Source organism: Amblyomma mixtum, chromosome 10, assembly GCF_055824585.1.
Source record: "Amblyomma mixtum isolate Tamu chromosome 10, ASM5582458v1, whole genome shotgun sequence".
Taxonomy (NCBI): Eukaryota; Metazoa; Arthropoda; class Arachnida; order Ixodida; family Ixodidae; genus Amblyomma; species Amblyomma mixtum.
In genome coordinates, this window is record NC_143021.1 from 40,286,318 (window position 1) to 40,313,503 (window position 27,186).

Here is a 27,186-nt window from a genome sequence, read left to right on the forward strand (position 1 = left end):
ACCAATTACAGTGGAACCTCGATTATACGACGTTCAGGGGACCGCGCGAAACCGTTGTATAATCCGGGTGTCGTATAATCGAAAATCAAAGAATGCGGCCAGTGGCGCTCGGCCTTGCGCCGAAAACTGTTTACCGGCTTCAAGCCCGCGGCAAGTACGCCAATCAGATTAAAAAAGACAAAACCCAGCATTTGTTTGAAACAGATTTGCAAAAAAATCTTTATTACCGTTTAAAAAAAATCGGTGATTTTTTTTGCACCTTTGCCCAACCTCGGCACATCAACTTTCTTTCAAGGGCTGCCAAGTCCGGCAGTAGGTCGTCAACATCGTCGCGCGCGCAAGCAAAGCGCTGGATGTTGTCGACGCTCTGCAACACGTCCGCGTAACTAGGAATGGGAGCGCAAACCTCTGCATCGTTGTCCACTTCCTCTTCGTCGGAAGTTTTATCGTGGGGCACAAGCATCCATTACTTCCATTACAAAAAGCGCCGAGGACGCCGCTGTCCTCGCTTGGGCGAGCCGCGAGCGCGGCCTCGCCCGCTTATCTGTTTTTTCATCAGCGTCGGCTCCTGGGGACGCATCTGTTGCTGCGACGCGCGTCTTATCTTTTCTCTTTATCTTTCCTCTGATCTTTTAACTCTCCTCTATCTGCACTTGGCAGCGGTGGTGGCTTGGCTCGAGCCAGCAGGCGGGCCCGTGCACTTTCCTTTTCATCCTTCTCTCAGTCACAACAACAACACGCAGGCCGCGCCTCCTCGGGACTCCGACTGCACAGGCTCGACGAAAAAGAGAGCAAGTGCACTTGGCGGCCTCGGCAACGCTCTCTTCCGCGCAAAAACGGGGGTGCTTAGATTCGCATGCAGTTTTTTTTTTTCAGAATTTTTTTTCCGAAAATAGGGGGGGTGCTTAGAATCGCGAAAATACGGTACATCCCGGCCTGCATTTGCTGACGACCTTTTTTGACGGACGGTACGAGCCAGCCGTCGTACGAAGCGGGGTCCTTCTAAAATTTGCGTCGTATAACCGAGGTTTTTAATGCATTGTCTCTATGGTGGTTTTGCCGGGACCGCACAAATTCGTCGTAAAATGCGGGTCGTCGCATGACCGGGGGACGTATAATCGAGGTTCCACTGTACTGTAGACTTCAAATAGAACGACAGAATTTCCAGGAAGGACTCAAAGGACACACCGCACCTTTCAATAAACCCCTTTTCACCAGTGATGCATGAATGGACGCACCTCATTCACACGTTGTGCGGCATTGAATAGTCCTCAGGTCCTCCACATCGATGCTAAGGAAATGACACTGCCCAGGGTTTTCAGCCAACAGGTACTTGGCCACGGCTTCTGAGTTCTTGACACTGCATGGGTCGTCTATCTTCAGAGATCCTAAATTGCTCTGTAAATACTTTGAGACGGGATCCTGCCACGAGTTCTTCTCCGAAACTATGCAACGGAAAGGCATACCTTCCTTATGTGTCTTCACGCTGAGGAAGGCTTCCAGATGAGTTGCTGAGGCTGCCTTCACTGAAGACGCTAGACGTAGAAGGTTGTGGCTCTGAAGAAGTTCCACTGCCTGCTTCTTCACTGCTTTCGCTTTGAATAGCACTTCCTTAAAATTCTTGTGAACTGCCCCTCTCGCCTTATCCTTGAACGTGCCGGTAGGCATGACGACGAACACTCCATCCTTGTCCGCAACCAGCAGCCGCAGGTCATGTTCTAGCATATCAGCTGTTCGGTGCTCCCGCGCTTCTTTTGTTTCTCTTCGGTCTTCTGCAGCACCGACAGGCATTCATCCGCGCATCTCGGACGAAAGTCGTCACTAGAAACACGCCCATACACAGTCTTTGAGAAAGCAAGCTTCTCCGCGGCATGAAGAACGGGCTCAAAACCAAACTTGGGTCCCAACTGTAAAACCTTCCGGTGTTCCGCTGAAACAGGCTTGTCCCCTAAAACGATGACGTTGCCTTCTTACGAGGACTTTTCTCGTCCATGGTCAGGAAGCCTAGGTCTTGCCAAATACCGGAACATGCGGAACATGCAACCGTCTCCCTGGAGACCGCACACCAGTTTCAGGTGATCTCTAAAGAATCTTGCCTGACGCCGCCACTCGGAACGTAGCATCTTGGTGAACCTTCTGGTGTGGCCCCTTGAAGGTTCCATGAATCCACAAACCCGCGCAACGTCCACAGGGCACCGGCCATACCTTGCGTACCAGGATAGGGTGCGAGCCTTGCACAAGCATACGGCGATTAGCGACGCAATTACTGCTGGGCTCAATAGGTCAAAATTAGTTGACAGAAAAGGGTTCACTGTACTAGAAATCTGCCCTGTTGCAACTGCCCTGTTGCAACTTATTTCTGCCCTGTTGCAACTTATTTCTGCCCTGTTGCAACTTATTTCTACCCTGTTGCAACTTATTTAAAAATGGAGTTATTAACCAGGACGGCAAGCTTGCCGTCCTGGTTAGCTCAATTGTTAGAGCGACTGCTCCGGTGTAGCGGTGGTCCTGGGTTCGATCCCCGGACCAGGACGAATTTTTCTTTAACTATGAAGTTTCTGAGAAAGCTGTATAGCTTTCCTTTGTAGCCGTATGGCTGCGCTCGGGTGGATGCCAATGAGCAATTACTCCCTTATTACAAATCTACTCCACCTTGGGGGATTCCCCTAAAACATTTGACCAACACAGTTCTCACTTCGAGTTATTGATCAATTCGCTCTCGCCCTACCATAAGCTTGCCGTCCTGGTTAGCTCAATTGGTAGAGCGACTGCTCCGGTGAAGTGGTGGTCCCGGGTTCGATCCCCGGACCAGGACGAATTTTTCTTTAACTACGAAGTTTCTGAGAAAGCTGTATAGCTTTCTTTGTAGCCGTATGACTGCGCTCGGGTGGATGCCAATGAGTAATTACTTCCTTATTACAAATCTACTCCACCTTGGGGGATTCCCCTAAAACATTTGACCAACTCAGAAGCCGCGGTCAAGTACCTGTTGGCTGAAAACCCTGGGCAGTGTCATGTCCTTAGCATCGATGTGGAGGACCTGAGGACTATTCAATGCCGCACAACGTGTGAATGGGGTGCGTCCATTCATGCATCACTGATGAAAAGGGGTTTATTGAAAGGTGCGGTGTGTCCCTTGAGTCCTTCCTGGAAATTCTGTCGTTCTATTTGAAGTCTACAGTAATTGGTTATGGTGACCGTTTTTTCGTGCAGCGCGCAGGGGTGTGCATTAGGTCTAGGGTAGCTCCTGCTCTTAGTAGCATGTTTTTAGGCTGTGTGAACAAGAAGATAGAGCTGAATTCAGCTGACCTGTTTCGGAAGGCCTTTCGGTACGTTGATGACTATTTAATCATCGTCGACAACTGTGACCGCTTCGTACGCAGGATAATAGACATCGTAAAATTGTTTCAGGATAGCGCTATGGACCTCAAGTTCACGCACGAGGTTCCAAGTCGGGGAGAGCTGCAGTTTCTGGACCTTCGATTGAATAAGAACCCGGACCATCTTTGCTGGAGTTACTGTCCGCATTCCGCGAAAAGCTTGTTGAATTTTGCGTCAGCACATTCGAAGATCATCAAGAATGGAATCGTGGTCTCGTGTTTAAACTCAGCCTCATCAAAGTCGTGCCACCATCGCATCAAGGAAAGCGTCAAATATCAGGTGGAAAGACTGGGAAACAGCAGATATCCACGCTACCTGATCGGCAGAGCAAGCGAGAAGGTTATCCGCTGGGTAAAGGGCCAGCGGAAAAACGACAAGAAAGAAGGAGACAGCAAACCCGTGATTGTACCGTATGTGCATCGACTATCGCATGGGATTAAGAAAGTTGCTGGCAGGTATGGCATTCGTGTCATGTTTTCGGCTCCCAAAAAACTGTCAACGTTATGCCATGCGATTGAAGCTAAGGCAGAGCAGGGCGCGAAAAAAAGAAATGGCGGTTGTGTTGTCAGACACAGAACACCGTACGTAGTGTGCAAAATGGGCACAGTGGACAAGGTCCCCCTGTCGTGCGCAAAAGTGTACGTAGGCCAGAGTGGTCGATGTTTGAATGTGTGGTTGATGGAACATGCCGGAGATATGAAAAAAGGTGACACTTCAAACAATATGGTTCTGCATTGTCGAAGCTGCAGCAAGAACAAGAAGAAATGTTCTCCCATTTTTTCCAAAACGAGCGTTCTTTTTCGTCACCGAGATCGTGTAACGCGAGAGATAGTTGAAGCCTATCATATCGCGGAAATTGGGCGTACATGTGTTAGTGACCCATCGGTTGGCTTGTCTAGCAGAGAGATAGGTTTTTTGAAAGAGCGATTGAAAACAGCGAGGTAATCTTTTCTTGCACATCGGTCGGCATGTGGCCTGTGATTACTCTGGGTTTGTTTTGGTTTGTGGGCGATTCCTCTGCGCGGGGACGGACAGGCAGTGACTCGAGGCAGGTCTCTGTACGAAAAGGTTTATTCTCACATCAGGGGGGTCGGTCGTCGTTGGGGCAGCGGGGTCAGGTGGTCCTCTGGCAGGGCTGGTCCAAGAGAGAGAGAGAGCCTTCGCGGTCGCGCCTTAAGAAGGCTTTCTCCTAGCCTCGCTCCCCCCGCCCCACCACTCGGGAAGAAGGGGCCGAGGCTACCCGCGGTGAGTGGCGCGAGACCCTACATCTCCCCCCCCTCAGACGTCCATCCCGGGGTCCACCAGTAGGCATTCGATGACCTCCGGGTCCGGGGCGTTATCCATGGAGTCGTCGCAGGGGGGAGGGGAGCCCGCCGGGGGGCCGCTCACCGCTAGCTGGATGGGCTCCTCACGAGCCGCCTGGGGGAGCGAGGCGCCTGGCTCCACTACTGGGGGCCCTGCCGGCAGCGCCCTCCAAAGCTCCTCGGCTGCCGGACACAGCAGGTCTGGGCGGCTGGACTGGAGGATGCGGAGGGCCACCTCCTCCGGGCTGACCCTCTGCAGTGGCGCAGCGGGGAAAGGTGCTGCAGCCGCCGGTATGCCAGGTATGCAACGCACCGGCCTCATGGCGGAGCCGGTGCACGACAAGTGTGCCGCAGAGCGAGCACAGGCCGGCCCGCTCCTCGTCGTTGTGCAAGCGGCCGATGGCTCCTGGACCGCCTGGGTTGCGGCTGCTCGGCGGCCGAAGCGCCGGCTGGGTGCTGAGGGGTGCCCTGCGCTTGATGATCCCTGGCGCCCTTGCGTTGGCCTGCACCACTGGGAGCTGCTCTCCAGTGGTTAGGCACGTGGTTAGGCTGGCGGTGGGGGCCACCGCGGCCGTGGAACCTGCGCCACTCACGCGGCTCCTGCTGCCAGCCGGGTGGCGCGCCTTGATGGCGGCCACCGTTCGACGGTGGTCTGCCTTGCCTTCTGGAGTCCAAGCCACGGACGTCGGTCCGCTGGAGCTTCCTAGTAGACATACTGAGAAGGCGAGAGCATGGCGAGTGATTATTAATCGAGAGACACGGGTGCTACCTGGTCCTCAGGTTGTAGCGTCGGTTGCGAACCGCACCGCTACCTGCTCGTCCTCCCGGGGGTGAGATCGCCGCATCGCGCTGATTTTCCACCGCTTCGCAGCCATCATCCTTGCGAAGGTGGAAAGCCTTCAAATCAGCGACATGCACCAGACCGGCGGTTTCGCCGTTTGTCAACAACCGCAGCTGGTAGGTGAGCGGCGTAGTCCGTGCCATAACTTCGTACGGCCCAGCCCACTTGTGCGCTAGCGACGCGGCGAAACCGCGCGCTGCGTTACTAAGTGGGTGCGTTCTCTTGAGTACTAAGTCGCCCGTGTTGAAAACGACGTGACGGCGACCTTTGTTGTACTGATCCGCCTGCTCCATGCGCGCGACATCGAGGTTTTCGCGGGCTGCTCGCTGCGCTGCCTCCAGGCGCTCCCGGAGCCTTGCCGCGTACTGCGAAAGCGGAGGGGGCGCAGGCCCCGCCGCGTCGAGTAGGGCATTCTCTAGCGGAAAAGCGATCTCTCTCCCAAAATTCAAGTAAGCGGGTGTAATACCCACTGACCTGTTCACGGTTGTCCTTGTAGCGAACGCCAGTTCGGACAGCCGCGCGTCCCAATCTCTGTGCTGCTCGGTCGTCGCGACCAGCATGCTCTTCAGATTTCGATTCACCCGCTCGGTTATGTTGCTCTGAGCGTGGTAGGGACTCGTTCTCCTGTGGCGGATTTGAAGCGCCCGACAAGAATCTACAAAGACTTTGCTTGTGAAATAAGAAGCATTGTCTGTAATCAGGTCAGAAGGGAAACCGAAACGAGTGAAAGTCTCCAACAGTTTTTCCCAAATTCGTTCCGACACAAGCTTCCTAAGGGGGAAAACCTCAACCCACTTGGAATAGTGGTCCGTTATTACCAGGATGAATTGGTTTCCGCGCGCGGACCGAGAGAGGGGTCCCATGATATCGCACGCGACCACTTGCCACGGGTAGTTGCTAACTACCGCCTTCATCATGCCAGCGGGCTTGCCCGCCCGAGGCTTGGCTACCTGGCATACCGGGCAGGTACGGGCGTATCCCAGCACATCCTTTCTCATGCCTGGCCAGGTCGCGACACGGCATAACTTCTCGTAAGTCTTACTGCCGCTGCCATGGCCTGCCAGCGCTGAGTCATGGAAGTACTGCAGGAACCGTTTCCGCAACCTTCTCGGGACCACGACTCGGAAAGGGGATGCTATCGCTTCTTCCTCGTCAAGTTGGGGGATGTAGGGGAGCAGCAAGCCATCATCGCCCAGCAGATACGCGTCGTACTTGCCCTCAGCGTTTCCGGTGCAAGCTGCGCTGCTCGCAAGCTCCTTCAGCACCCGCTGGCAAAGACCGTCTGCTTTCTGGGCTTCGATCAGCTCTTCTCTACTGACCGCTACTCCCCAAGACAGATTTCTTTCTGCCTCGCTCCTTGGCAGGCGAGCGGTCGCCGCCACGAGCTGCTGTGTTTCCCTTCCCTCACAGCACCGTGCGGGACCTTTGTCCGTCTCTTCTTTCTCCAAACCGGGCGCGACACTCCCGTCCGCCCTCTTCTCCTCTCCAAAAGCGGTGACGCCGCTTTCTACTAAGCTGGGCTGCGCCTCTGAAGCGCTTCCGCCAGCCTTCCACGGTGCGCGCGATAAAGCATCGGCCACCTTGTTCAAGCTGCCCCGGCGGTACTCGATGGCGTACGCGTAACGTTGCAACGTCAGCGCCCATCTCGCGAGTCTGCCTGCGGGGTTCTTGAGCCTCTTTAACCAAGACAATGCCTGATGATCTGTCTGCACGGTGAAGACCGCTCCGTCTAGGTACATGTCGAACTTCGACAATGCGAACATGATCGCCAGGCATTCCTTTTCGGTCACGGAGTAATTCCGCTCCACCGATGTGAGCGTGCGACTAGCGAACACGACAGGGCGCAGTTTGCCCTCGTGTTCCTGTAAAGCTCCAACACCGTAGTCACTAGCGTCTGTCTGCAAGACAAACTGCTTGTTCAGGTCGGGGAGGCGCAGACTAGTGGTATTCGCTATCGCGCGAGCCAAGGCAACAAATGCATCACTCTGTTCCTTGCCCCAGACCCACTTCGAGCCTTTACGCAACAGCAGGTTCAGCGGCCTTGCAAGCTCCGAACAGCGCGGGATGAATTGCCTGTAGAACGCAACCATCCCCAAAAACCTCTGCAAGCTTTTCACATTCATGGGGCAGGGGTAGTTCAGAATTGCCTGCAGTTTGTCATCATTCGGTCTCAGTGTGCCATCATCCAAGACAAAGCCCAAGAGGTTCACTCTCTTTGATGCCAACTGCACTTTCTTTGGATTAATGGTTAGACCGGCACGTCTCATTCTATCGAGAACGGAATTCAGGTGAATGAGGTGCTCCTCGAACGACTGTGAGAATATCACAACGTCGCCGAGGTACACCATGGCGTAGTTGAACCTTGCATCGCCCAGCACGATGTCCATCAGTCGCATGAACGTGCTCGGGGCGTTAGACAAACCAAACGGGAGTCGAGTAAATTCGAAGAGCCCGCGGTGGCAGGTGAATGCGGTTTTCTCAACGTCACCTTCGGCCACCTCAATCTGCAGGTACCCTCTGCTTGCATCTAGGACTGTGAAGAACCTCGCGTTCCCTAACGCGTACATCACAGCCTCGATCGACTGAAAAGGGTACGCAACCGTAGGCGTCAGTGAGTTGAGCTTACGATAATCAACACACAGCCTGACCGATCCATCTTTCTTCGGTGCTAGAACCACTGGTGACGCCCAGGGACTTTGTGAGGCTCTCACCGCACCGGTATCAATCATCTCGTCAAGGGCACAGTCGAGAAGCTGCCTCTTATGCGCACTTAACGGCCTCGGGTTACACCTGAAAGGGCGCGTATCACCCGTCTGAATCTCGTGCTGAAGCAGGTCGGTTCTGCCCGGTTTCTCCGTGAAGCAATCCGAAAACGGGAGTAAAGTTTCCGCGAGCCTTCGGCGCTGACTACTGGGTCCTGAGAAAGACGCAATAATCACTTCTAACGGGCCACCGTCTCTTAGCATCTCGAGGGAGCTCCCCTGCCTTTCTGTCGCACAGGTGTGGACACCCACCTTTTGTGCAGGACAGCCGGGCAAGGATGCGCTTTCGAAGGGAATGAGGGGGGCGAGCTGGCTGTAACGATAGCCATTCTCCCCCATGTCGAGCACAATGCCTTCACTCGAGAGAAAATCCCTTCCCAGAATTACTGGTATCGACAAGCCAGGCAGATAGACGAAGCGATGTCTCCGCTTTCTGCCGTCAAAGCGCATCGTAAGACGCACCACTCCTTTTGCCTTTGCCGCCCCAGCTGCTAAGCTTAACGGGGTTTCGGCCGGTCTGACACGGATGTTACCCATCCGGCAGGCCTCGTACACCTCGTCACCGACCAATGACAGCGTTGAGCCCGTGTCTACGAGTGCGGAGTAGCATCGACCCGCTAACCGCACTAGCATAAATGGGCTTCAGCGCGGAACGACTCCCTGAGCTCTACAGGCGAGCGGGACAAAGGCCTCCCCGTCGCTGGCGCGGGAGTTCTTTTCCTGACTAGTTCCTTGACAACCATGAAATTCTCCCGCTGACGGTGAAAGGCCGGTGCCACCAGACATCACCGCCAGCGTCTGGCGTTTCCCAGCATACGCCTAGCTTGGCACTCGCGTGCCATGTGGCCGGGCTGGTTGCAATTCCAGCAAAGCCGGTCGTTCACCCGCCGCATGGACGGAGGACCCCTCGTTCCACGAAGCGGTTGGGGACGACTCTCCCCTTTCTCCGCGCCTTCCTGACGCTCGCTCGGCGCGTGGCCTGTGAGGCCGGCACGACGCCGCTGCTCGAACGCGTACCGGTCCAGCGCGCGAGAAACAACAGGGGGTTCCGCCTGCCTTTCCACGGCCATTACCTCGGCGCGCCGAGCCCTCATCGCGTATTCTCGGCCTCCATCCCATGCGCATCCCGGTTCTTGCGATTCGGCTGGCCTGGGGGCCGGCTGGTAGCGCAGTTCGGCCAGTAAATCCGCCTGCACGGTCTTGGCCTCCTGCGCTAGGGCCTCGAGGTTTGTAAAACTGCGGCCCCGCAGATACGGCTTGAAGCGTGGATGGCACTGCCTGATCACACGCGCAACCTGATCTCGGTCGGTTGCCGTCGGATCTGCCCTCTTGTACAGCTCTTGCATTGTGCGTACGTACTCGAGGAGGCTTTCCTCTGGGTGTTGGGTGCGCAACGCGAGCTCCTCCAGCATCCGGCGCTCGTAATCAGGCGGCAAGAACTCGGCGCGAAAACAGTCTTTGAAGTCCGCCATCGACTGGAAAGTCGGCTGGCAGCGCCTCCGTCGCGCCGTGCTCTCGACGAGTGCTACAGACAGGACCTGCCCTAGCATCACGTCATCTGGGGCGCCCAGAGCCGTCTGGTAGTCCTCGAGTTGTAGTAAAAACTCGTGGACTGATTTCGCGTCCGTGTACCCGGAAAAGGAGGGGACCTCCATATTTATCCGCGGGCGCGATGCTGTCGCCGATGCTACCGATGCTGCGGCCTGGTTGGTGCCAGCCACCGTCTCACTACCGGCTGCCCCGCCATCCAAAGCCGTGGCTGAAACATCCTTTTTGGGAGGCATAGTTTGCGCTAATTGACGGAGAAAATACGAGGCTCTACCCTGCGCGCTACTTTTCCCAGGAAAGCCCGCGTCAACTGTCCGGCCGCACCGGCTAACAGCTCATGGCAACAAAACATTCATATACACAACAATCTATCTACAAACACATGGAAATACACAACAGAAAACGCCCTAAAACTACATAAATAACACAAAACCTCTAACAAATTCAAAACACTGCACAAGTCGCTACCCCGCGAACATTGCGCCTGACCCGCTCCTTAACCCTAGCGGTCCGGCGTGGCCCCGAACAAAGAGGGCCTGCCACGAGTCTGGCTGCACGTCCCAAAATCGACAGAGAAATCGTCCACAAGGTGTTAATTAAAGCGGCACGCTGGGCGCCATTGTTTGTGGGCGATTCCTCTGCGCGGGGACGCACAGGCAGTGACTCGAGGCAGGTCTCTGTACGAAAAGGTTTATTCTCACATCAGGGGGGTCGGTCGTCGTTGGGGCAGCGGGGTCAGGTGGTCCTCTGGCAGGGCTGGTCCAAGAGAGAGAGAGCCTTCGCGGTCGCGCCTTAAGAAGGCTTTCTCCTAGCCTCACTCCCCCCGCCCCACCACTCGGGAAGAAGGGGTCGAGGCTACCCGCGGTGAGCGGCGCGGGATTTGACCTGCCCGCGAGCAGACCCTACAGGTTTTTGTTGTATATATAGAAGCTTCTGAATAAAAATTCTTGTAGTTGCGAGTAAGCGCTGTGTCCCCTCTGTGTCATTTTTTTTTTTTTAGCGTTTTAATGCATAGCAGACATATTTTACTGTGGTTGATGTACATCAGCAGAGCACTGGGTTATATTAGTAAATTTTCTTAAATCTGGCTCTTCAAATGGGACAAACTTGGGATACACTTCTGTAACCTTCCCACCCACAGGATTTTTGAAAAAAAAAAAAAAAAGAAAGAAAGCAACAAGTGTCAGTCATGTGAAACCCATGCCGAAAAACATCTGGAACCGATTAACAGAAATGTTTAGTGCTCTAGTATAACAGACAATGCACTTTAAGAAAAACCTCAAGAAGTGTAAGGCTATGGCAGCTCACACTTTTCCATAGCATATTTGATAAGGCATCTGTACTCTGTTTACTCTCATGGTTTGTGTGCAAACATTGTATAGGGGAGCCATATGTCGCAGTCAGGCTGGTCATGCGAGGCAAAATACGACAGGAACCCATTCACGGTTTGGTTTATCTGCTCCACCATGCCGTTGCAAGCAGGATGGTATGTTTTTGTCTGCTTCTTATTTATCTTAAGCCACTTGCTTCATGATTTACAACCGTCAATCCATGGCCTTGAGGCACTAACCTGTGCAGAACTCTGCGAGACCGTGCACAGGAAGCCGCAGTGCTTCCGTTGCGAACCACTGCAAACTGCATGTGCTCCCTATGTTCTGCGTTCAGTGTGTTGGCACTCTTTATATAGGAACAGTGAACCTAGCAACACCTTAAAAATTAACAAGATGCGATAATACTCTGTCCCACAACTTAGCAGAGGAGTGGGAATTAGCCCTGTGAGTTGAGGGCTCCCGCAGCTGTGTGATGTAGGCTCCCGAAAGTGTGAGAACAGCACACACTTGGGGAAGCCATCTCCTCGCGCTTACTGCTCCGACTCTCTTGCGAACAAATATTATCTGATCATGCTGCATTGTCCGGAAAGTAAGTTCCAAGCTGTGTGCTATGGTACGAGGGTGAATCAGAAAGTCTTTGCCCCTATTTTTTATCAGGGAAAATAAGGTACATACAGGTAATTACACTATTCTGCGGCGTACCTCACACCATTTTTCCCCATAGCCCCCACACCGCTCCAGACATTTGTCCCATCGCAGCACTAAATTGGAAATGCCCGAATGGTAGAATTCATCCAGCTGACTATGGAGCCACTGCTGTCTTGGCCTCATTGTGGCACACGAATCGCTGTCCTACTTCTTCAGCAGACCAAAGACGGGACAATCACTCGGTGGTGAGTGGTCCAGACTCTCCCACTGAAATGACCGGAGCTTGTCGGTGGTTCTGATTGCCACATGTGGCCTTGCATTGTCATGGAGGATTGTCCGCACCGAGAACCCCGTGGCATTTTCACCTGATGGTTGCACCTGGTGAGACACCTTTCCTCATGCGTGGACTGCATTGCCCTGTGGACTTGTATGAGTGTTCATCCCTTGCTTCTTGGAAAACAAATCACACTTCATTGCTCGTGCACCGTGGATGTGTGAAGCACAACTGACAGCAGCACCATGCCACTCCAAGAGAGGTCCACCGCTGGGAATGGATATGCTGACTTCGCATGTACACCCTTAATTTGGCTAAGAAAGGAATAGGGGCCAAAACTTTCTGATTCTTCCTCGTGCATACCTTCATAGGCAATCACACTAAGTCCTCTTGAATCCAAAGTCAGCACGGTATGGCACTCCAGCGTTCCAGAAGAGCTTCAGGCGCTTCCCACATGTTTCGAATTGCTCAAGTTACAGACCACTTTCGTCCACAGACTTTTTGCGTGGCTTTGGACCACTTTCGTCCAAAGCCACGCATTATAATAACAGAACTATAAAGCAGCACAACTCTACACAACAAATTAACAACGGCACTACGGAGTTGTACTGATGGATTGGATTGAACTGACCCCAAACTAACGTCTATGAGGATGATGATAGCAGCATCCGGCTGGAGTTTTGATTTTGCGAATGGTTTCAATGGCAAGTTTAGTGAACAAAGTGGTGGACATATTGCGCAATTCCACTAATTTGTAGTTTTTGAAATATAAAAATAGTAATTGAGTTGCTGTAAAATTATGCAACACCTGCTTCTGCCCTTAAAACAATTTAGCTCCTTGGCAGCTCTTGCACTGCAGGTATGATTGTAGAATTGCATCAATTTACAAATGTCCTCGCGTCAAACCCTGCAGATGTTGCAAATACAGTGGAACCTCGATTATACGACGTTCAGGGGACCGCGCGAAACCGTCGTATAATCCGGGTGTCGTATAATCGAAAATCAAAGAATGCGGCCAGTGGCGCTCGGCCTTGTGCGGAAAACTGTTGACCGGCTTCAAGCCCGCGGCAAGTACGCCAATCAGATTAAAAAAGACAAAACCCAGCATTTGTTTGAAACAGATTTGCAAAAAAATCTTTATTACCGTTTAAAAAAAATCGGTAATTTTTTTTTTTTTTGCACCTTTGCCCAACCTCGGCGCATCAACTTTCTTTCAAGGGCTGCCACGTCCGGCCAAAATCGTCGCGCGCGCAAGCAAAGCGCTGGATGTTGTCGACGCTCTGCAACACGTCCGCGTAACTAGGAATGGGAGCGCAAACCTCTGCATCGTTGTCCACTTCCTCTTCGTCGGAAGTTTTATCGTGGGGCACAAGCATCCATTACTTCCATTACAAAAAGCGCCGAGGACGCCGCTGTCCTCGCTTGGGCGAGCCGCGAGCGCGGCCTCGCCCGCTTATCTGTTTTTTCATCAGCGTCGGCTCCTGGGGACGCATCTGTTGCTGCGACCGCGTCTTATCTTTTCTCTTTATCTTTCCTCTGATCTTTTAACTCTCCTCGGCAGCGGTGGTGGCTTGGCTCATGCCAGTAGGCGGGCCCGTGCGCTTTCCTTTTCATCCTTCTCTCAGTCACAACAACAACACGCAGGCCGCGCCTCCTTGGGACTCCGACTGCACAGGCTCGACGAAAAAGAGAGCAAGTGCGCTTGGCGGCCTCGGCAACTCTCTTCCGCGCAAAAACGGGGGTGCTTAGATTCACATGCAAAGTTTTTGTTTTTTTTTTCAGAAATTTTTTTTCCGAAAATAGGGGGGGGGGGGGGGGGGTGCTTAGAATCGCGAAAATACGGTACATCCCGGCCTGCGTTTGCTGACGACCTTTTTTGACGGACGGTACGAGCTAGCCGTCTTACGAAGCGGTGTCCTTCTAAAATTGGCGTCGTATAACCGAGGTTTTTAATGCATTGTCTCTCTGGGGGTTTTGCCGGGACCGCACAAATTCGTCGTAAAATGCGGGTCGTCGCATGACCGGGGGACGTATAATCGAGGTTCCACTGTAATTTCTTAAAAGCAGATTTGCGGAATAAGTCTTTCACAGTTACAAAAAGGAAACTGCATAGCATACACAGTACACATACACGAACGGCACGAATTTTCCATGGGAAAAAAAAAACATCCATATTCGCGGCCTGAGAAAATACTCAGCTGTACATCCTTTGGCCGTGCACCTCATCTCTCATGCGGATACACAAAAGTGAACACTGTCCGTACGTCCGATGGGCTTATGAATACGGATATCCGAAACCGGATTGTGTTAGTATATCCACTGGACATTCGACGCACACCTCTGGTTGCTTGGGCAGGTCACCACCCTGAGCCTGGAGCAGGGCCACTTGTGTTCCCAGTGGCAGCACCCACAAAACAGACTGCATGGAACTCCAGGCCAGCAAGCCCCTGGGCCTGTCTCTGCACGGCGAGAACAAACATACCTGTGCGTTCTGCACGGACGTCCAGAGTAACTGGGGATGCAACGGACACAAATCAAGGCAGTCTTGTGCCATTGATGTATGGACAGCATGGCTCCTTAGATCGACAAAGAAGAAAGAAGCCCCGAATCGGGGCCTGAAAACACAACCTGGTTTTTTAATGAATCCACACATGTAATACAACATGACTAGAGTCAGGGGAGTTTTACATGACCTAAATGACATTAGGCATATTAGCTACGCTCTCACCTGTGGCCTTGTGTTCAGAAGAAACATTTTTATGTCCCCAACACGCAAATGTACTCGAAATGTAAAGTGTTTCGCCACGACCGAGAGCAGGCAAGCTGGCTCTTGGGTGGCATTGCCATCATAGTGAAAAACGACATTGCAGTTCATGGGCTTGTACCAAAAACTAGATTCGAAGCTGTAGCAGCCACTCTGCTTACGCACAGAACCATAAGAGTGCGCTGTCTAATCTAGAGCCACATCTCATAGTTGCTATAGACCTTTTAGAACAGCTGCCAAAGCCACATTTGGTAGTTGGAGATTTTAATGCCCATTCCTGCTTTTGGGCAGTGAAAGAACAGATACTGAAGGTGAAGTTATCGAGGATTTTATGCTGTATAATAATCTCTGTTTACTGATGCTCTCTGAGCTCAAGGAAAGTGAGTTGTGTTTATTTATCTTTTAGTATAGCATCTGCTTTCAATATTAAATTGGATATTTTAGACAAGCCCTATGGAAGTGACCACCTACCTGTGCTGACGAGCTTATCATCTTCACTAGAAGTCGCCTTGACAAGACCACGGCGGTGCAATCTTCATTTAGCACACTGGCAGCGTTTTAGAGCAGAAGCTGCTTTAGAAAAAATAGTTTTAGAAAATGTTAATGCCAATGGAATAAATGAAAAAGTTGACAAATTTGGTAGAGATTTGGTGTCTGCACTAACGGCAAGACTTTGGTTTTGTGGTCCTGTCTTGTAAGCCTTTGTTTGTTTGCTTAACTTGTCCCTATATATTCTGAGCATTCTTTCGAATAAAATTTTAGTGGAACTAGCACTGGTCTGTCATCTTCACTTTCTGACCGCTTTATGTCAAGCATGGATTACCAAACCCACACCTTACTAAGCCATGACGCCCACATGCTAAAATAATAAAAAGTACTTGCACAAAACAGAACTAGCAACATGAGGGTGCAATGGTTCGTTGTGGGAACATGCAGAAGATGAAAAGCGCTGACTCGCAACTAATTTTTTATTGAGAAAGCTACGTAGATAGTAATATATTCTGACTAAAAAATTAGTTGTGAGTCAGCGCTTTTCATCTGTGTTGTCTACTACTACTTTTGTCTTTGTTCCACTGTTTCCCAGCTTCTTCTTCTTGAGGCCAGAAGGGCCAGTTATTGTCACTGGAATATCTTAACCCCTGTGCTCAGTGTGGGTGCTTTCCGTGCAGCTGTCCAGCGTGGAATTCCGGGTGGGCTATGCGTTCAAGGACCGGCCAAAAGAGCTGGACCACTTCTACCGGGACGTGAGTGCCATGCAAACAGTGCTGCACTGCCACTGCAGCTGTGCAAATGGCTTCACCATTTTTGCTTTTGCCAAAAATATGTTTGCAAGTGGTGGGCATCATTTGCAGTGAAAAAGTATATCACAAAGTTTCATTAGTAAATCGTGTATAACTGGCTACTTGAATTTCAGCCATTGCTTGAGAGGTATTGAAAGTATTTCCCCACAATTTATGTTGCTCACTGGTCACATGTTTTGCGCTGAAGAGGTAGCCGCTCTTGCTGTCCATGGGAGCATGTTGTTGGTGCGTGCCTCAGGGCAGCAATGCTGCAGCACCCATGGTGAGGCCTGCTAGCTACTTCTCCCATGTCGACAGCATTGAAAATGGTGGCTTTAGTCTGAAGTTGCGGGGGGTGTGGGGGTCTGCAGCTCATCATCAAGCTGGGCTCGCACCTGGAGAACGTGTTTGAGGCCGAACGTTTCCTGGGGCGACAGAAGGCCCGCCTGCTCAACGACCGGGCTGCTGATCTGGCTGAAGACCAGGCGTGAGTTTCCTCCCCGGCTGCTTCCTCACGGGGTTTAACGAGGGGCTTCAGTCGAGGGCTAGACAGAAGGGCCCCTTCCCTGTGGTGGTGGTTAGGATTGTGACCCCTGTGGCCACAGTCTCATGTGCTGCCTCTGTCGTGTGCAGCTGGACAATCTCAGCAGTTGACACGCGGCCCATCTACAACCGAGAACTCAACACTGTGGGTGAGCCTCTCTCTCGTTCAAGGCACACATCGTAAGGATCATCACACCTTGATTCCTCTCCAAAGCTTTCCGTAATAATTAATCGCAGACAAAAACAACACGACATGAAGAGGTGATTGTCTTGTGAGCTCAGGTTAGGTCTGCAGCCTTGTTTGCACAGCACATGTGGAATGGATTGCCCAGAAAATATCCTTTTGGCTGCATTTGGATGCACCTTGGGCTCAGCTGTGGCGTGGTTTGCCCCGAAGCGTAATGATGTCTGTCGACTGTTGCAGTGGTTCCCTTGGCTGCCCTGCAGAACCCCATCTTCTCCCTGGGGGAACACCCGTGAGTTTTGCACCCTTCCTCATCATTCTCCTCCGTCTGTGCTGGGAGCCCATGGCACTGCACCCATGTAGTCCAGGGTTTGACGGTCAGGTAGGGGCATAGCAGAATGTAAATTTGGGTCACTGACCACGTCAAAAAGGGGGGTTAGTTGACTTTTCGGAACCGCTACGGGTGCCTTGTTCACCATGAATAACCGGCCGATTAAGATGCAGCTTATGTAGCTTTGACCAGTCGACGTAATGATTTTGCGAAAGCCGGGTGAAGATTTCTCTTGGTTCTGTTGACAGTGCCCAGCGTCAATTGGATAATCCAATCCACGCCGAGCACTATCAACAGAAGCAAGGGAAGTAGCCGAGGGTTATTCATTGTGTACAGGGAACCCGTAGCGGTTCCCTGTACACAATGAATAACCCTCGGCTACTTCCCTTGCTTCTGTTGAAGCCGGGTGAAGATTTCTCTTGGTTCTGTTGACAGTGCTCAGCGTCAATTGGATAATCCAATCCACGCCGAGCACTATCAACAGAAGCAAGGGAAGTAGCTGAGGGTTATTCATTGTGTACAGGGAACCCGTAGCGGTTCCGAAACGTCAACTAACCCCCCTCAGTGACCCAAGTTTACATTCTACTAGGCATTGCACCCAGTGTGCTGTCAGAGTGCCCCTCACCACAGTGCTGAAATAGCAGCTGCACTGGAAGGAGTCTCCTTTTGTTTTTTCAAACAGCTGCAAGTAAAGCAGCATCAAACTGAGATCAGTGTTCGCAAGAAGGCATTTTTCCATCTGTGAGGCCTATTCTCCTGCTGGTATCTTTTGGACCCACTGCCTCTGTCGTGTTACCTCAGCAGTGGTGGTGTGGCAGGTTTTGCAAAGAGCGTCTGTGGACCTTGGAAGCTGGAAGCGATGCCGCCCGCTCTTAAGACTTTGTCTCCCCATGTACTGTGAGCACAGAACAAACCCAGACGGTTTTACACGAAGAGATGATGTAGCATCAGTATGCACTGTAGCAGCAGCAGTGAGCTTGGGGCTGCTCTTAGTGGTACCAGTCTAGCGCAGTTTCCCAGCACACCTTCGCATATGGATGTCAAGATCTTCTTGCTTGACGTCGTTGACATATAACTTTGCTTTTGTGTGTGTGTGTGTGTGTGTGTAGAAAATGAAGTATATTTTTATTGCTTTGGAAAATAAACTTTCATACACCTTTTTTAAATAATGAATGTTCCATTATTTGCATACATAAGGGCTCTCCGACTCATTTACCTGTACGGAGCTCATTGACAGAAAATTCTCGCTGCCGCCTGCCAGGAGCCTGAAAATAACGGATGGAGTTGTGTGTTCGCTGACCCTGTAGTATGTTAAATGAAAGAAACAACAATGGGTAACTGCCCAAATCAAGAAGGGGTCCTGTTAATGCGAAAGCAGTTCTAGGCTAGGTCCTGCCACCAAAACTCGTCCTCCGCAGCAGTGGTGACATTCTCAGAAGAGGCAGCATCAAACGAATGGTTGTGACTGATGGAGGACGGTGCGAGGATGCTGCACAAAAAACATTATATCGATAGGATGATTAGTTAATTAATTAGAGCCAAAAATGTGGAAAAACGTCTAAATAGCGCGGACGTCGATATACTGGGTGGACAGGAAAACAGCCAAGGATGGCAATATAGTGGAAAAATAGGCAAAGAAGTGAAAATAAAATTTGAAATCACTTTAAATGTATTTGATGAGTGATAATTAATCAAATAGAAAAGCTTTATTGACATAGACTAATTAGTTACTTAATTATCAGTAAAAACCATTGGATGGTTGAATAGGCTGGACGGGGATATAGTAAGTGGATGGAAAAGCAACCATGGCGCCAGATAAAAGAAGGTATAATGAGGGTGTAAAAATCGATCTTTAGCTAAAGCATAATATAATTATGCTAATTCAGTAGTTAAATTAATTAACAAACAAAAAGAAAATGATGAAGAGAGGTGATGAGGGCCGAGGAGGCGTCAATTCTCCCAGTGCGGATCGCCGCAGTGATCTCCAACTTTTTTTAAATCACTTTAAGCATGCTGCTTGCCTGAGGTTTGACAATGCTTGTGTCGACAAGGGAAGCAACATCCAGCGCTAAGTCTTGTGCGCAGGTTGATTCACATGGTGGATCTGAGGTCTGTCATTCTTGAATGCCGAGCAGATGTGTTCACTTTCAGTAGAGAGAAAATTATCGGCGTAACGCTAAGAGGGCAGAGTGGGTGAGGGTTAATGACATCCTAGTCCAAATCAAGAGGAAGAAGTGGGCTTGGGCAGGGGGCACGTAATGCGCAGGCAAGATAACCGCTGGTCCCTAAGGGAGTGGATTCCAAGAGAAGGCAAGCATAGCAGGGGGCAGCAGATAATTAGGGGGGCGGATGAAATTAACAAGTTTGCGGGAATGCGGTGGCCGCAACTGGCAAGGGACAGGGTTAATTGGAGAGGTAAGGGGGGAGGCCTTTGCCCTGCAGTGGGCGTAGTCAGGCTGATGATGAGAGAGAATCGGTGCTTGCATAGGTATGTGCTCACGAACACGGCAATGATTCTTGCACCTTGGTACCGCAGAGTTGGAAAAAATGTATGTGCTCCTGAACACGGCAGTGTCCAAAAAATATCAGACTCCAGGACACCTACATCCTCAAACTTCTGTCGTGTGGTGGTGCTCGCTTTGAATTCAATGAGCTACATTTGCAACTTGGGCTCAACATCGTTGACTCGTGCAGCAACGGGTGAAGAAAATTTCTCTCTGTAGAGGCTGCAGATGTCTTGAAACTACATTTAAAATTCTTTCTCGAGATTGTAAAGCAAATCTGCGATTGCAAGATTAATTCCTGTGGTGTGCCACGATGATTTGAGAGATGGAAATTGGTTCAGCTTGTTTGCTTTTATCTACTGCTGCCAGAGTAGTAATTTGATCTGAAATTCACGGATGTCCTCGCTCAATTTCGTTATGATTTTTTGTTTTCCCTGTGGTTTTCCACCAAAGATGTTTGGGTTAAAATACATATCTGTAAGAAATACAAGGGAACGAAGCCATTGCTGGTCAGCGATGCTTTGTTTTGTTCCTTCAGGAAGCTGTCAGTTTCCTCTCTGAGGTCAAAAAGATCGCTTGAGCACTTTTTCATGGCTCAACCGGCACACGTCCATGAGGTCTTCCTTCTGTTGCACTCTGCCTCTTGTAACAGAGAGGCGGTGGCTGAGCGCTCTGAGTGAATGAAGTTCACTGCACCAGACACAGAGTTCACTGTCTTGCTGCTTCTGGGTGCAAGATGCAGTGCAGGCTGTCAGCACACCGGGCGTGCCAGCTGGGTAGTGCGGGTCTGCGCAGCCTGCAGCCAGGTCAGCCCAAAATCGGCGCCGAATGCGACGTACCGAGCTGCGTTTATCGTGCTTACAGATGCCCAAAGCCTGGTAAAAAAAGGGCTGGCGGGTGAGGAACACCCGTCAGCTGTACCTCGCTTCTCACTCGGACGATGTGCTTGCACCGAAGGAACGGGCTGGGCCTGATTTGATTTGAGTGGTTGGTGATTGGCTCTCGCCGATTTGGAGAAAGGAAGGAGAGCGGAACGTGCCAGTGTTGCTAGCAGAGTGCTCGTGGCAAGAGGCTGGTGAGAGCAGAACCACAACTTAAGAAGAGACGCCCGAGACAGACGCACTGAGGCGGCTCGCGAGCTGGCAACATATGTTGCTGCTGGTGGAGAAAGGGCAGAAGTAGAGGACCACTTCAATCGGAAACAAAGTTTTTTCTCGTGAGTTATTCACGGCATGTTTTTAGGGAATGCTAGGAGACGAATTTGGATGTAGCAAACTTTCAGTATTACGAAGTAAGCTGCCACCTTTACAGACTTCATTAAATTGAGGTATTGCTGGAGCTCCCCAGGAAGTGGGTCACTTTGCAGAAAAATTGTGCCCTCCGCTACTGGAAGAGGCACCTTCCAATGGCTTTCATTACCACCTCAATACCTCGTATGAAAGGAAAGTTAATTACGGGTGGGGCACCACAAAACATACAACATGGACGAGCACTTACTAACTGCTGAAAGTTTATTGGAAAAGACATGGATGAAATACATTCAATCTACAACCAGGAGCGTATGCGCTTCCTCAACAATACACCGAATGCATTACTGATAAGAACCCAAGTACATAATTTTGCAGTCATGGATAAGAACAGAAGGAGTGCTCACGCAAGTTCTGCTTTTGTTGTGAATATTTATTTATTTATTTATTTATTTATGTACATACTGCAGACGATGTTTAAGTCCAAGCAAGACAGGCACTGTACAGAAAGAGTAAGTCAGAATAATCACATGGCAACTTGCAGTTCACAAAAAGAGAGGGAAAAAAAACACATGCATTCATGTGCAGAGCGTGGCTCATGTCACATAAGTCAGTGTTGGTCCGTTGGGGACAGAGAGTTCCAGTCCACAATTGTGTGGGGAAAGAAAGAAAATGTCAACAGATTTGTGTGTGCAAAGTAAGGTGCTATCAGGCTAGTGTGGTAGTGTCGCCTGCTTCTTGTGGGTTGAGGGAATACGTCCCAACTTACGGCTGAGCAACAGGGAAAGAAAATGTAAACGGGCACTTTTCCTCCAAGGGGGGGATACCATGAGCCTGCATTATTTCGGAGGGTGTGTCAGATTTGGAAAATTTGGAGAACACAAATCTTCCTTCAGTCTTTTAATCTTCTTTATGTTCAATGTCGTATGTGGATCCAGATCCCAGATGATATGTCTTGAAGACTGCTCTTGTTAGCTGATCTTTATAGCGTTACAGAACTTAAGTTTTTTTAATTGAGGAACTATAACTGTTAATTTAAAGGAATGAAATTGCGCAAAGGGATTGAAGAAGAAAACGAAAGAGACGCGAGGACAGGACAGAGCGCAAACTTCCAACTAGTTTTTATTTCTGAAACACCAGCTGCTTATATGCCAAATGTGAAATCAGTTATCACAGGCATAACAGGTAAAACACATGTGCACTCAACCAGCAAAAAACAACTGCCAAGCAAGAAGGAATACATTGGCTGCAAGATCTTTCCCTGGAAAGGGAAAAACAGCCGCCGAAAAACCGAATAACAATTTCTTAGAAGTGCTCTTTTCAGGCAAAACACACAAGCCGGAATGCCCTACTGAGGACAATTGTGTCGGAAAAGGGCACATGACAGGCCGCAGTGAGCAAGTTTCTGCGACAGCAGCTGAAGTGCCTGCCGCTGGAGGATCCCTTCTTGGTGAGAAGTACTAACGAAGCAGTAGAAGCTCTCAAAAGCCTCACTTCAGCTAATACAGCCTTTTCTGTGGATGTACTCTGTCCCGCAAGGGTAGCTCCTAGGAACCATACGGCAGAAGGTTGAGCACACCAACGAAATCAGCTTCCAGAGCTCCTCAGGTGTAAGCACCAATAACTTCATCACCGTCCTAGAGCGCTACCTCAAGTCAACGGCTGTATTTTTCAACAAGAAATACTCTGTCCAAAAAGAAGGGATCTGCGTAGGATTCCCTGTGGCACCCGTGCTTGTGACATCTACCTGTCCGCCATGGACGAGCGAATCTCCGACCGTCTTGTGTTGTGAAAGCCCTGAGGTATGTCGATGACTCATACTACAAGTGGTGCCTGGCCATGACTTGGATGCTCTCGTATCCAGTATTGTAGATGCCGAAGCAATGAGCCTAAAGTTTACCCGGGAGATGCGACAGAATCAAGGGATTCAGTTCCTCGACTTATTAATCACCTTCAGTGAATCCGGTTGCTGCCCTTGCTGCAAGTATAATCCACGCAGCAAGAAAAGCCTCAGAAGAGCAAGGTTCCGGGCTAGTTGGTAATGCATTTGAAGGAACAAACAGCGCGACGAAACACGGACACACGTAGAAATGACACACACACGAGCGCTCGTGTGTGTGTCATTTCTACGTGTGTCCGTGTTTCGTCGCGCTGTTGCTTCCTTTAAAAGAAAAGCCTCTTGGATTATCAAAGCACCCATTCGAAGCTCATCAAATGTGGAATCATTACCGGTGTTCTTCAAGGCGCACTCACCAGAAGCTGTTCACACTGCATGGAGGACAGCTGTCTACACCAGATTAGTCGTGTAGAAAAAGCAGGGTCTGCTGTCATAAACAGTGTCAGAGCAAGTCTACTGCAAAAAGCACAGAAGAATGGCAGCAAGAAAGCCTCAAGTGTGCCTTGGCCAGGACAGCAGGTTCAAGTGATTCCTTATCTGCAGAAAATTTCCCATAACCTGAAGAAGACTGGCAACAGGAATGACGTCAAGGTGCTCTTCTCTGCGCCTACCAAGCTCGCAAGCATCTGCACAGTGCTGGGCAAAAAGCGTGGTGAATGTGAAAAGAAGCATGGGTTCATCGAATGCTCCACCAACGTCGTGTGCAGTCTGCCTCTCACTTGTGGGTGCACATACATTGGACAGACGGGTAGATGTGTCAATGATTGAATCATTGAACACAGGCGGAATGTGGAAAACTACCGTATGGCTGCGCCCGGGTGGATGCCAATGAGTAATTACTCCCTTATTGGAAAACCACAAGAGTGGCAACATGTATGACCAAATAGTGTCTCACAAAGGCAAACTTGTGTATGGGGGCACCACTATCCTTGCACGTGCCAAAACCAAAATGCAGAGGGAAATAATAGAGTCCTTTCTAATAGAAAAATCTGGTGAAGGATGTGTTAGTTCAACCTTGTTGACACTTCTAACCAAAGAAATAACCTTTTTAGAAGGACATGTGTGACCTGCCGCATTGCCTGTTTAAAATTTGAATGCATTTGTTTTTACGACTGATGCGGTTTTTTACCTAGGAAACCACCTCATCTGTGTAGCCTTTTGGCTGGTTTTATTGACTTTAGGTGTGCCTTTTTGTCTTTTTTTTGCTGTTGTTATGGTTTTATATGTGACCCGGCCTTGCTGTGAGATACGTTTTGCGTGTGCTTGTGCATGTGTGTGTTTGTAGGCTTGGCCTCGCCTTGTTCTTTTCTTCCGGCACAGGGGTCTTTGAGACAGGGGCGGTGTTCCTCCTGGCTTGGCAGTTGTTTTTTGCTGGTTTACCTGTTATGCCTGTGATAACTGATTTCACATTTGGCATATAAGCAGCTGGTGTTTCAGAAATAAAAACTAGTTGGAAGTTTGCGCTCTGTCCTGTCCTCGCGTCTCTTTCGTTTTCTTCTTCAATCCCTTTGCGCAATTTCATTCCTTTAATTGCTGTTATGAACCAACTCGCCCAGAAGAAAGTGCTTATGGAATTGTTAACATTACAATCCGTGTAATGTAAAGCCAAGTTAGAAGAGCCCGAGAACAGAAACAAAGGATGAGAAAAAATAAAAAATTGTGCCAAGTGAAATGTGAGTTGCAGTTTGCACCGTGTGCTGAGGGTGCTGTGCCCTTTTGTCCACCTTGCGCTGTACCGCCCGCAGTGATGTACCCACTAGCTCAACTGCAGTCCATCTTGCCAAAGTTAATTAGTGACTCACGGTCAGGAATAAACGCAAAGCAGGAAGCTTCAGTTTTCCCACCAAAGTATGGCTGGCTGCTGACAGTGAGCCATTGGCTGTTGTGAGATCGTCAGTGTCTGGAACAAGATACTCCAAGTCAGCTTCTCTGCAAAGCTTGTTCTACAACCACAATAAACCACAAGGCCTCATCCCCAGACCACACTCTCCCGTAATCGTGGAAAAGAAAGCGGCACATGCCATCTTCAGCGTAAACTCTGGACGGCTGCCGCTTCAGGATGGCTGGGTGACAGCTATTGAAATGGTACAATTAAGGTACAATGGTTACTATCGCTGTCATCATCATCCTCCTCCTCCTGAGTGCAGGACAAAGGCCTTCTTACCTCTCCACTCCACCCTGACCTGTGCCAACCGTATCCCCGCAAACCTCCTTAATCTCATCCGCCCACCTAACTTTCTGCCGCCGCCTGCTACGCTTGCCTTCTCTTGGTGACCAGTGTATTACTCTTACAGACCATTAGTTACCTTGCCTTTGCATTGCATGCCCAAACCCATTTCTTCTTCTTGATTTCAACCTGTATTTGTTCCCTGACCCACGCTAACCTCCTGTGTCTATATTTATGTTGCAGCTATCATTTTCCTTTCCATTAGCCTCCCCATAGGTGAGTATACCAGTAAGAACCAGGCACAGCCTTCACAGGGGCACCCATCCTCGAAAGAAAAAATGCAGACTTGGGGGGACGAAGGAAGGGGGGCAGGGTTGTGCGGAGCCACTTGCAGCTGACGTCTGTCCAAAGTTCACGTAGGTTTCCACAGAGAAATTTATTTTATTTTTTTGTTGGAAAGCAAGTCTGGTGGTGAAGCCGATTCGTGAATGCTTCTGGAACACGGGCCGAAATTTTGTGCATGCCACAGCTCCATGCGGTGGCCTGTGTTTGAGACTCCCGGCATACGTGCTGTCGGTAATTAGCAGCTAGTTTCGTGTGGTCTTTTCTCTCCATCTGTTTAGAGGGCACTTGAAATTAGCTCACAGTGCCACACTTTTTGCGTGCCTGTATGAATAGCAGTGCGCATTTTGTGTGTTGAGAGTTCTGCCTGTTGCAATGATGTGCAGGGCCCTCCAGTACGGGTCCTTTGGGAGCCTCGTGGGGCGCCTCATGTTCGAGTGCCTCGACCAGGGAGGTGAGCGGTGGCCGCTCCTAAACAACACTCTCATGTTCAGCTAGTCTAGCAGGGGCACTTTTGATTCAGAGTCATGTGGGCAAAGTATCGTGTGTGTCACGTGGTGTGCAGAGGCTCACAGAAGAGATGCGGGGTGCCACTCTCATCCTCAACTGAGTGGAATTTTGAATCTCAGTTTTCTTCCACCATTATTATATATACCTCAGTGTCATTGCAGCACTCTCTTTAGGCAGAACCACTCGTGTTACTCAAATAATGTTCACCATGCAACAATCTGTATTAGTAATTGGAAAGCATGTGGTCTCATTCACACCGAGTTCATGTTCACTTTTCAGCCAGAAAATTGATACGGCAGTTGTTTGCCGTTCATTTGCGAAGGAATTTGCTCGACAGTTCACTGTGACACCCTCCTCCTGCGAATGGGCGCGTCTACTGCAGATGCCGATGAGGGCCTCTTTCGGGACAATGTGACGCGTGCCAGCCTGCAGGAGACCCTGCGCTGCCTGGCCCACAGCTACCCGACCCTGGACAGGACCCTCCCGGTGAGGACACGCCCCTTTGGTGGGGAGGGCTCCTCGAGGCAGTAGGGGTCCACTGCACCTGTATATCAGGGGCCAAGCCATGGGCTGCACTGCATTGTACAGACATGCATATTTGCCACTGCACACTGGATGCTCTGCAGTTGCCTCAGTGGCACACCCCCCTCGCATTTATTTTCAACGCAGCACCAGTAATGATGGAAGCAAACCTGTCGAACGGAGGGCTGCTTCTGGGGTCAGCATGTACAGGACGCTTGTTTCCACACTCAGTGGTGGTATAAAAGACAGAAGTGGCTGCTTGGCGTTTGAAACTGTCTCACGTAAATGGGGAACGCTAGACAGATGGACGCACAGTTTGGAGAGAATCCGCATCATGAAGACAGGGATGCTACTAGTGCAATTTATTTTTTATTTTTCACACTAGAGGTAAGCAAGAGCCAGTGATATTGTAGCGACATTGTCACTGAGCCTGAGTAGGGTTGGGGAAGCAAGACTGGCTGCAGCGTATGCCAGACTGTGTGGTGGGTCGATGTGAATGGGGCTCCCACATTGAGTGAAGCATGTCTGTCGGGGAGAACAAGTTGTGCTGCCTGCGTGGAACCGCTTGGTTGTGCTGCAGGAGACTCAGGGGGTGTGTGCGCAGGTGAACGGGCTGCTGGTGGCTGGCGAGGCCCTGGCCGACCTGGCTGGCTTGACAGCTGCCTTCAGGGTGAGTGGTTCTCACTGCACATCGTTGCACTTCAGCTGTGAATGAGAGTCGTCACATGGTGGCAGAAAGCATCGTTGAGTAACATTTCAGCTGCCATTCGTCTGGCTGATTTGGTGGCCCCCCTTTGGCCCTGAAG

General features: G+C 50.5%; 1 protein-coding gene across 1 annotated transcript in view; it reads left to right on the top strand.

Moving 5' to 3' along the window:
- Positions 1–27,186, top strand: part of LOC149325638 (endothelin-converting enzyme 2-like) — a 226,290-nt gene that overhangs the window by 167,572 nt on the left and 31,532 nt on the right. The window contains exons 9-15 of the mRNA XM_089562709.1: positions 16,023–16,097; positions 16,505–16,620; positions 16,767–16,825; positions 17,101–17,152; positions 25,735–25,802; positions 26,241–26,344; positions 26,985–27,050. Coding sequence (XP_089418835.1) covers positions 16,023–16,097; positions 16,505–16,620; positions 16,767–16,825; positions 17,101–17,152; positions 25,735–25,802; positions 26,241–26,344; positions 26,985–27,050 — 540 coding nt within the window. The remainder of the gene's footprint in view (positions 1–16,022; positions 16,098–16,504; positions 16,621–16,766; positions 16,826–17,100; positions 17,153–25,734; positions 25,803–26,240; positions 26,345–26,984; positions 27,051–27,186) is intronic.